The sequence below is a fragment of the Mangifera indica genome, chromosome 17 (assembly GCF_011075055.1).
Source record: "Mangifera indica cultivar Alphonso chromosome 17, CATAS_Mindica_2.1, whole genome shotgun sequence".
NCBI classification, from domain to species: Eukaryota; Viridiplantae; Streptophyta; class Magnoliopsida; order Sapindales; family Anacardiaceae; genus Mangifera; species Mangifera indica.
In genome coordinates this window covers 2,077,912-2,091,135 of record NC_058153.1, presented here as the reverse complement: position 1 = coordinate 2,091,135, position 13,224 = coordinate 2,077,912, and the positions used below count along the sequence as shown (strand labels likewise).

At 32.1% G+C, this 13,224-nt stretch overlaps 3 protein-coding genes across 3 annotated transcripts; all 3 read left to right on the top strand.

Moving 5' to 3' along the window:
• The first annotated feature begins 1,834 nt into the window (after nt 1–1,834).
• LOC123200332 (umecyanin-like) lies at nt 1,835–2,693 on the top strand. Its single transcript, XM_044615482.1, has 2 exons — nt 1,835–2,088; nt 2,190–2,693. Exons 1-2 carry the CDS (start codon nt 1,908–1,910, stop codon nt 2,510–2,512), a joined length of 504 nt encoding a protein of 167 aa, XP_044471417.1. The 5' UTR covers nt 1,835–1,907; the 3' UTR covers nt 2,513–2,693.
• Nucleotides 2,694–5,363: 2,670 nt separating this feature from the next.
• LOC123200194 (blue copper protein-like) lies at nt 5,364–6,858 on the top strand. Its single transcript, XM_044615340.1, has 3 exons — nt 5,364–5,703; nt 5,796–6,224; nt 6,371–6,858. Exons 1-3 carry the CDS (start codon nt 5,505–5,507, stop codon nt 6,775–6,777), a joined length of 1,035 nt encoding a protein of 344 aa, XP_044471275.1. The 5' UTR covers nt 5,364–5,504; the 3' UTR covers nt 6,778–6,858.
• A 4,940-nt stretch (nt 6,859–11,798) lies between these two features.
• On the top strand, nt 11,799–12,671 carry LOC123201134 (cucumber peeling cupredoxin-like). Its single transcript, XM_044616595.1, has 2 exons — nt 11,799–12,091; nt 12,171–12,671. Exons 1-2 carry the CDS (start codon nt 11,914–11,916, stop codon nt 12,461–12,463), a joined length of 471 nt encoding a protein of 156 aa, XP_044472530.1. The 5' UTR covers nt 11,799–11,913; the 3' UTR covers nt 12,464–12,671.
• The last annotated feature ends 553 nt before the right edge of the window (nt 12,672–13,224 follow it).

Here is a 13,224-nt window from a genome sequence, read left to right as displayed (position 1 = left end):
AAATATACCATAATAGTACTCACATTTTCTAAAATACCCCTCTTCAATCTTTCATGCACAAATTCTCTCTCTTCTTCTGTGTAACTTTTTTCTCTTTTCTTCCTCTTCTTCCAAAGTGATAAAGGAATCACTCTCTCTTCTCCCTCATCTTCAAAAACAAAAGCAGGAAGGAAAAAACTGAATTTTTCAGATTAAGAATTCTGCTAAATGAGGATTAAAAAAAAAAAGAGCAACCCATAAAAAAACTTAATTAGAAAAAAATGACCATCTAAAAAGTATAAAAAATAACTATCGAAGAAGATCACATTCAGTAGAATTTAACTGGAAAAAAAAATTACCATTTAAAGATTAAAACTAAAAAAAAAAAATTTACGTTTAATAAAAAAAAATAGAAAACGTTGACGTAAAATTCTGAGAATAAAGGTTGACGTTAACGTCAAGGGTTGGCGTTTCCGCCAACCTTTATAATAATAAATATAATATTATATTATAATATATAATTATATTATATAATATTATAATATATTTTATATATTATTATAATATTATATATTTTATATATTATAATAATAATATATTATAATATTATATAATATAATATATAATTATAAATATAATATATATAATATAATTATAATTATATTATAATAGTATATAATATAATATAATTATATATTATAATATATATAATATATACAAAACCTGTAAGGGTTGGCGCCAACCCTTACAAGTTATATATATTATAATTATATATATATTATATTATATATTATTATAATATATATTATATATTATATTATATTATATTATTATATTTATTATTATAAAGGTTGGCGGAAATAATTGGGTTGTTAGCATTAATTTAGGTGGGCTCATCTTTTATAAACTTAAACTATTGGGGTGAGAAAAGTGGTGTTGTTGTAATATAGGGTGGACCAACCCTTTATAAAACTTTGTTTGGAGTAGCCAAAGGTTGGCGTCCTGAACCCTTGGCGTTAACGCCAACCTTTATTCTCAGAATTTCACGTCAATATTTTTTATTTTTTATTTTGATTAAATATAAATTTTTTTTTCAATTTTAATCTTTAAATGTTAATTTTTTTCAGTTAAATTCTACTAAATGTGATCTTTTTTTATGGTTATTTTTTTCAAGATATAAAGTGAATGTGATTGAGTTTTTTTGTGGGTTACTCTTTTTTTTTTAAATCCTTATTTTAAAGAATTCTTAATCTGAAGAATTTAATATTTTCCTTCTTGCTTTTGTTTTTGAAGATGAAGAAGAAGAGAGAGTGATTCCTTTATCACTTTAAAAGAAGAGAAAGAAGAGAGAAAAAAATTACAGAGAAGAAGAGAGAGAATTTGTGTATAAAATATTAAAGAGGGGTATTTTGGAGAAGATGATTACTGTTGTGGTATATTTGTTAAAGCTTTTGGATAAGTGGTAATTTTGTATACACAGAATAAAATAGTGGTAAAAATTTCAATTTTTTTTTTTTTTTTTTTTTTTGTGTTCATGAGATCATAATGCCCTAGCTATGAGGTCACAGCTCCAATAATTTCTTTATCGCCATTAATATTTAAGCACTGTCTCAAAAAATGCCAAGTTGCCCCCATATGAACGGCCATGATACGACAGGTGGATTGGGCTGACAAATCAACACTGATAAATTAAAATATAGATATATAATATAGTTTGCCTTTGCTGATGCCATTCAACAGCTACCCCACTGTACGAAAAAACTGGTCAAATAGAGACAACTGCATGATCTGAAAACACCGGCCTAGCCATCTTAAAGGCCCACAACCCTATTCAGTTCTATATATACTCAACGCATGGACATTAAAAACCACCCAGCAAAAAACAGCTGAAACAGCCAGGGGCGACCTGAAATTTGTGAACACAGAGTATGGCTAGAATCAGTATGGCAGAAGTTATTGTTGCTCTAGTTTTATCAGCAGCGATGCTGCAGGTCACATATGCAGAAGATTACACTGTTGGTGACTCTACTGGCTGGGTTCGCCCATCTGACTCCACCTTTTACACCAACTGGGCTGCTGATAAAGTCTTCCACATCAATGACACTCTAGGTGAATTTCCAATTTCTGAAGCATACTTGATAACTTATCCTTCTCTTTTGATGGCTGTTTAATTTGTGATAAGATTACATTAACACCGCTTTTTCTTGCAGCCTTCGACTTTACTACCGGAGCTCATGATGTGGCCATTGTCACAAAGGATGCTTATGACAGCTGCAGCACTACAAATCCCACCCAACTTTTTCAAACTGGGCCAGTGACTTTGACCCTCAACTCCACTGGTGAACATTACTACATATGTACCATTACTGGGCACTGTTCCGCTGGCCAAAAACTAGCCATCAACGTTGTTGCTGACTCTGATAACACAACCCCTGGTCCTTCTGGCTCAACCACTCCTCCTAGCGCTGCCTCATCATCCCGTGGCTTTACCTTCGCTTTCTTCATGTTTGTTGTCATTGGCTTGTTGTTCTAGTGCCTCACTTTCTTGATAGTAATAGTATTGCCTGATATATATGATTTGGGTTTTTAGTTTTATACGGTTTGGAATTATACGAGTCGCTGTATCATGATATTGATTTTGTATATCTGAATAATGCTGTTGGCATCAGCAATTGGAGCAGGCATTTCTAATTGATTTTCAGGATTTGATTTTAGTTCTCAGGATTTCATTTGAATAAATGAGTAAGATTTGTTTAAACAAATAGTATCGTAATAAAACTATGTTAACACATTCTTGATATATAATTTAGATATATAGATAATATGTCATAATGTGATTAGATAATTTTGAATTAAATATAAAATAATATCCAATCATATAATGATATGTCATCTGTATATCTAAATTATATATAAAAAATATGTATATATAACATTACTGTATAGTATCATGGGTGCTAACACATGAGAATCAAGAGCAAGGGGATGGATATGGATCTAATCAAAAGCAAGGTGGCAATTGGTAATTGTGTAAACGAGCTTCAATCAACTGAAATTGGATTTGGATTCAATCGACGAACTGCATTCATATTGTCAAGAAACGTCCTTGTAGCTTGTGTAGATTTTGTCAGCCAAAGGAAACCCCATCGTAACACGAATATGGTTTGGTAGCCGTAGACTTTTGTTTATACGCTGAGGGCTTGGTATGAAAGAACAACTTCAACAACTAATGTTGACTATAAAATTCAGAGCAACCTACTTTCCCACAAGACGGTTGGATGGTGACCTAAAATAATATCCTAAATCACCCAGAATCACATTCCATTCTGCAATTGCAAGATTACATCGTACAAGGCACGGCACTTCCATCTACTAAACATAATTTAAGAACTTAAATTACTATCAGATTGAAATAACAAGTCGATTTAGAATGGATGACAACCAAAGACATGGATGAAGACACTAGAGGGAAGGTGGGGGAGAAGGGGTTGTTAAGGAAGAAGGTCGCTAGAGGGAGAGATGCTGGAGAAATGAAAGTCTAACAGAGGAAATAAATAAAATTTTATTATTTTTAATATATTATTGATTAAATGACAACTTTACTCTTAAAAATTATTAATTCTACTAATTTTAGTTTTACAGGTAAGAGTTTTAATTTTTAATATTTAACTGTTATTAGTTTGGGGATTCAACAAATATTGGGTGGGAAGTAGTCTTAAGGCCTATATAATATTATATGACCCGGTCAACAAATGCAAAGAAATAATATTTTTATGGCAATTGCCCATTTTATCTCGTTCATTTAGTAAAAAGCTCACCAAATGCCCCCAATTTTTCAACTCATTTCACAGTGGTTTCATTTTTTTAATTTTTTTTAGCATATAAGAGTAATTAATGTATCATTCTACAAAATTGTGTGACCTTAGTAAAGAGAATATGAGAAATCCAACTGATCAAATGATATAGATTAATCATACTAAAATAAAAATTTTAATCATATATTCTAAAGCATCTATAAATATTCTTTAGATCGAAATTGTTTATAATAGATTAGTCTAATAAACCTTTCAATTCAAATTAGAGATGACATTCTCTCTTATCTAATTCATAACACCCTTATCACACTCATAAATTTATCTTGATTTTTTAATTTTTATAGACATTAACATATGTCGTTGTCTGATCACAAATTTATTTTTATATAAGCTTCTTGATATAATTGGATAAATTGTTTCTCCCTTGTGTAGCTCGCTTTTGCTCTAGTTGTATTGAATTTAGATGAATTGCATAGAACCTTGATCTAACGACTATAGGAATGATGCATGAACCCTTCTATTATGCAAACGACATTGCTATGAGACATAACCACCATATTGTATTGCCTTGTGAATTTCATACCTAACACGATATTGCACTCGTTCATTGGTATTTTTGAGAGATTCATTCACCACTCCCTTCCAAATAAGCTGTCGGTCATTACCCTTTTGGCAAACTTCCCAATCTGCTTGAGATGCTTCCAAGCCTTGCTTCATACAATCAACTTGCTTCACAATCCTTGTTTGCAAGATGATCTTCTGTGAGAGTCTTTTTAACAACATCAAGGATAAAATCTTTAGTTCCTGTTAACTTGTTTTTAACTTCTTTTACCAAAAAGCCTAAGGCTCTATCTTCTCGTTATGATCTATAATAATAAAATTATATATACTCATTTTAAGTATACAAATAGATATATATTTGATATATATTATCATGTAATTAGATGATTTTGAATTAAGAATAAAGTAATATTCACTTACGTAATAACACACATAAATATATACTCAAGATAATGCCAACTCACAGTTGGCCTCCAAGATTTTGAAGTGAACAATAAGATTAGCATGTATAGTGATGGTTGGTCCTTACCAAAGACACTTCCATAAAATTAGCGTTTATAGTATTTATTGTTTTATCATTCATCCATAGCTGTCTGTATTATCAAGCCTAATGTGGTATAATTAATTCATTTTTCAAAAGTAGTGCTATATGTGTTATTTTATAAATAAATAATAATATATTATTACATAATTATATAATTTTAAATTAAAGTTAAAATAATATCTAATCATATGATAACAAATTATTATTTGTGCATATAGTTTTATTGACATTTAAATGTCTTAAGTCGCTAAGTTTGGTGTATGTACAAAGACTAGTATTTTATGCACAAATAATAAGTATAAACTTGTATACAAATGGTGACATATCACCATGTAATTGGGTATTGATTTATTTCTAATTTAAAATTATCTAATCATATAATAACATATCATCGTTTGTATATGTTATTTATACACATAGTTTTATTAATATTAATATAAATACATATATACCAACAGGGATACGATGTCCCAAACAGTTGCTGGACTCCTTCAGCTTCTTATGCTCTCATAAGAGAAAAAACAGAGCTCAAAAATATAAAAACAGAGCAGAGGCGACTTGAGCACTATTATATAACAAAGCTGGGGCGACTTCTGTTTAAGAACATGTACTCAGAAGCTATGGCAAGTAATTTGAACAAAATTTTTATCGTCTCAATTGTTGCTATAGCGGCTTTGCTGCAGAGATCCAAGGCGCAGACAACACACATAGTGGGTGATGCCCTTGGCTGGCTTGTCCCTCCTAGTACTGATACTTACACAACATGGGCTGCAAACCAGACCTTCAGAGTCGGCGACGTTCTTGGTAAATTTCCCTTTAAATCAAATGTCTCTTCAGAGTTTTAAATGAATCAATCAGATGTGGTTTTAATTTGGTTGAGTTTATGGTTTGTTCAGTGTTCAATTTCGCCGCTGGAAGACATGACGTTGCTCAAGTAACAGAGGCTGCATTCAATGCCTGCAACAGTAGTAATCCCATTTTGAGAGAAACAAATAGTCCTGTAAATGTTACTCTGTCTTCATCCGGCGAGTTTTACTACATTTGCACATTTTCCGGCCATTGCAGCGGTGGCCAGAAGTTGAGGGTGAACGTTAGTGCTGCAGCTGCTTCTCCAGCTCCTCAGCCCGTCATTTCTCCCTCTCCCATTATCCCTCCAACACCAACACCTGTCACTGTACCAACACCAACACCAACTCCATCGCCCACAAGAAATCCAGTGACTTACGTTGTTGGAGATCAAATTGGGTGGACCATCCCGGCTAACACCTCCGTCGGTTACCAAAATTGGGCTAGTGGGAAGACCTTTATGGTCGGAGATATCCTAGGTAAGGATTCTTAATTCAACAAAAGTATGCATACATATTATGACATCCACGTAATCTTTTATTATATAATTGAATAATTTTAAATTAATTATAAAATAATATTAAATACACCTTAGAAATCTAACATAAATAATCTCTGTTATTAGTTTTCAATTATGCGATGAATGCTCACGATGTGGCGGAGGTGACAAAACAAGCGTACGCTTCATGCGACAGCAACAGCACCATTTCTCTGAATTCAAGCCCACCTACAAGAATCACTCTGACGACCCCTGGCGAACATTTCTTCATCTGTACCTTCCCGAATCACTGCTCAGCCGGCCAGCAGCTGGCCATCAACGTCACCGGAACCGCCACTGCCCCGTCGCCATCACCCAGTATTGCCACGTCACCAACACCAACACCCAGTGTAGCCACTCCTCCTCCTACAAGCACTAATACTCCTTCACCGCCACCTCCAACAGGTCAAACAGGAAACTCTGCTAAGTCTCTGAATGCTGCCGGCGTCTCTTTCACTTTCTTAGCCATCATCTTTGTGGGTTTGTTGTATTAGACTTGTGGTTCAGAGTTAGCCATTGTTACACAGATTGAGATTTTTGTATTACAATAAAAGTTGATTTTAATTTTTTTGACATTTTGGCTTGTGATTTTATTTTCTAATTAAACATTTTCAACCCATATCACCATACCAGCAGTTTCTATCATTCACAGAGATTTCGGGGCAAATTTCAAAGTTAAAATTAGAAAATTAACAATTTTCTCAAAAAGTCATAGGCAAGCTGGAGGCATTGGTCCTGATCCTTCACTGTCATCTTTTTCTATCTTCAAGTCTACATTTAATTATGTTTGACATGGAATAATTCACAAACTTATTTTACATGTTTCCTGAACTATCATTGAAATTTTCCAACGTAGAAAAAAGATAATGAAAATTTCATGGAAAGACTCAGTTACATCTACTTTTTTATTGAAGATATATATAATTTACAGGGAAATTGAAATAGATAAAAGGAAATAACAAAAAAAAAAAAAATACTCAAAAACTCATCATTCTGAAACAGAAAACTTCAAAAGCATAGGTAGATTTAATGACAAAGGGGTGTCTAAATATGACATCTAGCTTGCAACTACTTAGTATAATCAGTTTAACAACAATTTAATAAAAAGAGACAGTCTAATTTAAATAAATTTCTTTTATTAAAAAGAAGTCAAAACCAAATTACTAGAGGAAATTCAACTTTTAACTGATGAAAGCTCTGCTTTCACAATTTTCAACAAGAACTCAAGACTAAAGGACTTTGGAAAGGCTTTTGATATTGCCAAAAGGAAAAAATGCTTTCAAAGAATTATTACTTATATCTACTCTTCTTTAGTTTCCAACTGAAATAAATGAAAATAGTTCTTTGGCGTAAGAAAACGATTATTGTGTTTTGAATAAATATTCAATAGATAATCTTCTGGAAACTGGTTCTACACTAAAACAACAAAAACAAAATTGGGTTCTTCTCCAGAATAATAGTACTGTTTTTTTTCAAAGGATAAGAAATAATATTTTAGGGACAGAATTATAATGAAGTTTTGAATTGACTAAAGCTATATTTGACTATGTATGTGTAGTTTCATTATCACTTCACTATTCAATCGATACAGATGGACGCTGTCATCTTTGAAAAGATGACGGGAAAAAGATAAGTAAAAAATGAAAAAAGACATTTATAATGAAAAACTATAGAGTTGTTATAAATAAATAAAAGAAGCTCAAACCAGATGAAAACTAAATGTGAACGAAATGAAGAGATAAAAGGAGATTATGCTTGAATGTATAAAGCAAAGATTACACATGTCTTTCATTTAGAAAGGGAAAAGATGTGAGCATGTCTTAATACAAAGGGTGGGGGGGATATTTTATATAAACATTCCCCAAATGGAGAGGCAAGAAAAGTCTTGTACAATTTTTCTTCCCAAGGAAGACATTAAATGCAGCACTCCATATATTAAGTGCATTCCCATAATATCAAACTTGCTTTAATGGTGGAAAATCCATTATATATATAGCAAGAGCAAATATTTTTAAATAAAAAATTGATTTTATGTGATATTACAGTGAGATGGTTGATAAAAAAACAATTAATATATGAATGACATATTAATTGGTGCAAATTTTGGTGCCTGGTAGACTTGTTTGTCTTTCAAACACTGTTTCTTCACTGCTAAAGATCCTTTTTCCAGTAAACTGGGTACCTCTAGAATCTGTAAACAGATTACACTAGTTAGAAATGGAACAGATAAACAAATAGGTGAGAAAGAAGCAATGAACTCGGGCTGACATTTGTAATTGATGGACCACTGGTAGTTGGGTTCAGATTTTACAATTCAAAAGTACATCAATACAAATCTCGCAGCCTAGAACTGGAGTGACTCCTGAAAACAAATTTCTGAAAGCGATTGGAAGACTTAGAAAGAGTTTGTCTATACAAATAAACATCTCCTCATAGTTCAAAAGTTCATTTGACTGTTAAATGAACCCCAAAAGAAATGAAAATTACATGATTTCTTGTGCCCATACCTTATATATGAGATCTTTAAAGCATTGCTGCGCATTCTCTCTAGTTTTGGCACTACATTCAAGAAATGAACATTTATACTGTGCAAGAGCCATTCCCTCCTCTCTTGTAACAGCCCTATCACTATCCTGAGAACATTAAAAACAGTGTACCCAATCCTCAATTAGAGAACACATATATACAAATGAATAATTGATACAAATCCATGACATATCAAAATCAAATTTGGTTTAGTGATTATGGGTTCAGTCCCAAAAATAGTAATCTAATTCAAATGAAGTTTCTCATTATATGTATCAAGATTGGGTATTGGATTGTTGCGATAACCCTAAGATTAACTTTAGTGCAAGAAAATTAAACCCAATAATCAAATAACAACAAGAAGTTGATATGTTTTAGGTTAATCAGCCTTTTAATGATTGTCTTTAAAAAAACCCTAATTAAAAAATAATAATTTAACACTTTTTTTCCGATGAATAACATCTGAGAAGAATATACACCGACGAAGCCTTAGCTTACTTATTTAAAATCTTGTCATTAAAAAACTCATAACAAAAATTCAAAATTTATTCATATTTTAAACCTTTAAAGGAGCATCAAATAAATTATCATAAATATACATTCATAATATGTCATAAATAACCAAAATAAAATAATACCATCATGTGATTGGATAGTTAAAAATTAAAGATAAAATAACACTCAATCACATAATGATACATCATTATTTATGTGTAAATTTCTATTAAAAAATTATACATATAGTATTATTATAAACGTAATATCCCCTTTTCATGTAATCTGCTCTAACTTACCCACACTCCTCTTGCAACTCTATCATATCATTTTCTTCCTAAAAAATTTAAAAAAATAAAAAAAAGGAATGAATAAGTGCAAAACACTTAATAAGTATATGACATTTATATTACTTATAAAATCTTACATACAACTTATCTTTCATACAATTTATCGTTCTTTTCTCTCATTTTGCTTACATATCCTTTCATATAACTATTGTCATCTTGTGTACTTCTCTCAACCCTATCTCGAATGACATAATACGCTAAACATGCTAAACATTATCCTTATCTCTTTGTGAAGGCATGACAAAACTTTTTTTGACATCACTTTGCCCCATTTGCTTTGTTGACTAAACTGAATTGTCAATGCGTAAACATCTTGATCACATAAGAAAATATTCTTGTAGTCATTCTTTCTATGCATACATATCGCATTGACTACTATAATCACCTTATTGTGTGTGTCCCCTACTACAGACATATGTATGAAATATCTCATTAGCCACTTGAGAAAATAAACTCATACAATTGTCATTTTATACACCATATTACATGTAATACTAAATTAACACCCTATTAGGGGTACTCCATCGCGAGCGTGTGCATAAAACATCTCATAAATGCACTCTTACAACAACCTTTATGTTTTTCACATCTTAGGTTCTTAAATCATAGATTACACAACAATGACTTTTTGAACCCATGCTATAAATCACACAACAACAAAACACTCATACTTACTCAGTGTCATAAATTACATAACATACGATTTTGTACTCAAATGTCTTGTCATAGATCACATGATAATGACATCTTCGCTTATAACTCGAGAGCCATGAACTGCATATCATATGATGCATTCATTTATAATTCACCACATATCATGTGACACTTTTAAACATAACACAAACATGTTCTTAAATTTTAGTTTATGATTATTATAACTTTAAATAAATATTAATTAATTAATGATTTATGGCACCATAGATAACACCATACTAGTATTTTAGATTTTAACATCTAGAATAATATTATAGTTCATTTAGATGGATGTATGTGTATAAAAGCGACCATGATAAAATTTCAATCTTTAAAACCTATTGACTTAGTTTTATCACATGGTGCCCAATGGCGGGGGTTGGGGTTGACCAAGTGGGACCTTCTCTGTCACGTTTATAAAACTTTAACTTACCTAATGTTGTTTTAATTACTATGTTTTAAGTTTACTTATCTAATCAATACAGATAGATCCCTAGGTACCAAAAAACAAAGTGCTCAAGGGGTGTTTATTTTCAGAACTTGACTTGCATAGTTAGGAACTAATGGATTGATAAATATGTTATTATACTTTTTTAGCCTTTTCACAATGGCTAATATATTTTTTACCATATATAAATAAAAAGTTAAAATATTTGGATCACCTGAACAAATTTGACACATACGTATACCATTTTATAACAAATTCAGATCACCTGAAAAATCTTTTATTCAAAGGACGTTTAAGTGGTATTTAGTTGCAAATTCAACTAGCAATATCGGGAGGTTGGTTTTAATATTCCACAAAATATTTATTTAGTTTTGATTACGTGCAATTCATTTTTTTTGTACATAAGTGTAGGCTTAATTTATCTTAGCCACTATTAGATTTCATAAAAAAAATATATAAAACATATGTACCAACCTTGTTTATTCATATACCTATAATTAAAAGATAAATTTAATTCTTCGTGTATACCCAATTTGAATATATAAATAGATACATATTTGATATATGTCATCATATGAATAAGTGATTTTAAATTAAGGATGAAATAACATTCAATCATGTAATGACTTACATAAGCGTGCATCTATTTATGTACTTAAAGTACATACATATAATCTTTCTTTTTAATTCTTTATCTGAAAAGAACAAATATCACATTAAATTCAGTTAAATATAGGTACAGAAACATAGTATCGTAAACTCCTGACAGATTAAGTTTGTCACTTCACCAGGAATTAATTCTGTTGAAAATTACCTGTCCCTTGGCTCGAGGACAAAGAATGCTCACAAGAGAAAACTGATGTAGCCATTTCAAACAAGGTGTCCCAATATTAAGAGGAATGCCAAAGCCGTCAACATCACTACTGGCTTGCAGATTCTATAAAGTTGATGCCAGAAGCCCGGCCTAAGAAAGAATTTGTTCTGTATAGTGCTTGTAAAATCTGATTTAAGAAAGGCCCCATCCATCAGATTGGGTCATTATTTGTAACCATTTCAAGCTTCAAGCATTCACATTCGTTGCCTATAACATTTCTGAAATCAGTGCAATCTGCAGATCAATGGGCAGTAGCCTGGGTTTGATTGGATTTTTTATTATCATAGCAGGAGTGTTTGAGAGAACAACTGGAGAAACCTACATGGTTGGAGATGACTTGGGCTGGACGATTCCTCCCCATGGCGCTTCAACATACTCCACCTGGGCTGCCGAAAAAGAATTCTCCATCGGTGACACTATCGGTAAGCATTCGTGAATCCTTACAGTTGATAAACTCCCCCATCACATTCCAGATTAACATGCATTTTAACTATCTTCCAGTGTTCAACTGGACTGGAACACACAATGTGGGTGAAGTATCCAAGGAGGACTATGATAAATGCACGACCGTACACCTTGTCGATGAAATCCAACAAATCAGCCCAGCAACTTTTACTCTAGATTCAAACGGCAGTCGTTTTTTCATCTGCACTGTGGATTCACACTGTGAACGTGGTCAGAAGGTGACAATCAACATTGGCGAATACAGTTTTGCCTCGTCAATGACTGTCAGCTCCATGTCTGCAATTTTCTCCATCTTAACCTTACTCTTTATTTCAAGTTATTATCTTTAACAGCAATCATATTGTGCAGCTGTTGGACTGTATACTGTATTGCTTTCCCAGGATTGCTGGCATGTTATTAATTAATAGAGGACAATCCATATCTGTTTTTAGCAGTTTCTGAAATCACAGACAATTTAATGACAGAGAAGCATTGTAGATTCAAATTTTATCGAAATTGAATAAAGTGTTGTATTTCCTTTTGGGTCCTGACTGTAAATCGCAATCTCAAAATCGTCACAATAATCAATAATGATGGAAAAATGGTAGTTTGAAATCTTAGAGCCAACCAACCAAATGAAGATAAAATATTCAGAGGGTGAGATTGACAAGACAAGGGGATCTCTTAAGAGGAAAACAAGAAGATAAACTCCACTCCGGAAAAACCTCTCTTGTACCATCTGTCTCCAACACCAGTGGCCCAGCAAAACCCAACTCACCTCCATCTCACACAAACGTGCAATGCCTATGGAATATTTCTTTATCTGGCAACCAATACGACTTGCACAAATAAATTGATCAAAATAGCAGAAAGGAAAACCAGTCCCACATCAGGTCTTTCATCTTAAATTCCAAAATTTAACAGGTATAAACTACACTTAACTCGTGAGAAGTACTAGATCAGCATCTAAATCTTTAATGCATGGTAAACTTGTTCTTGCAGACTACTTTCGGCATAATTATGCACAGTTCTTGCAAGTTCAGGTTTCGATTCCAACCAATGAGTTTGTGATATAAGTTTCTTTGGTCACCCGCGCATAACATAATTTTTC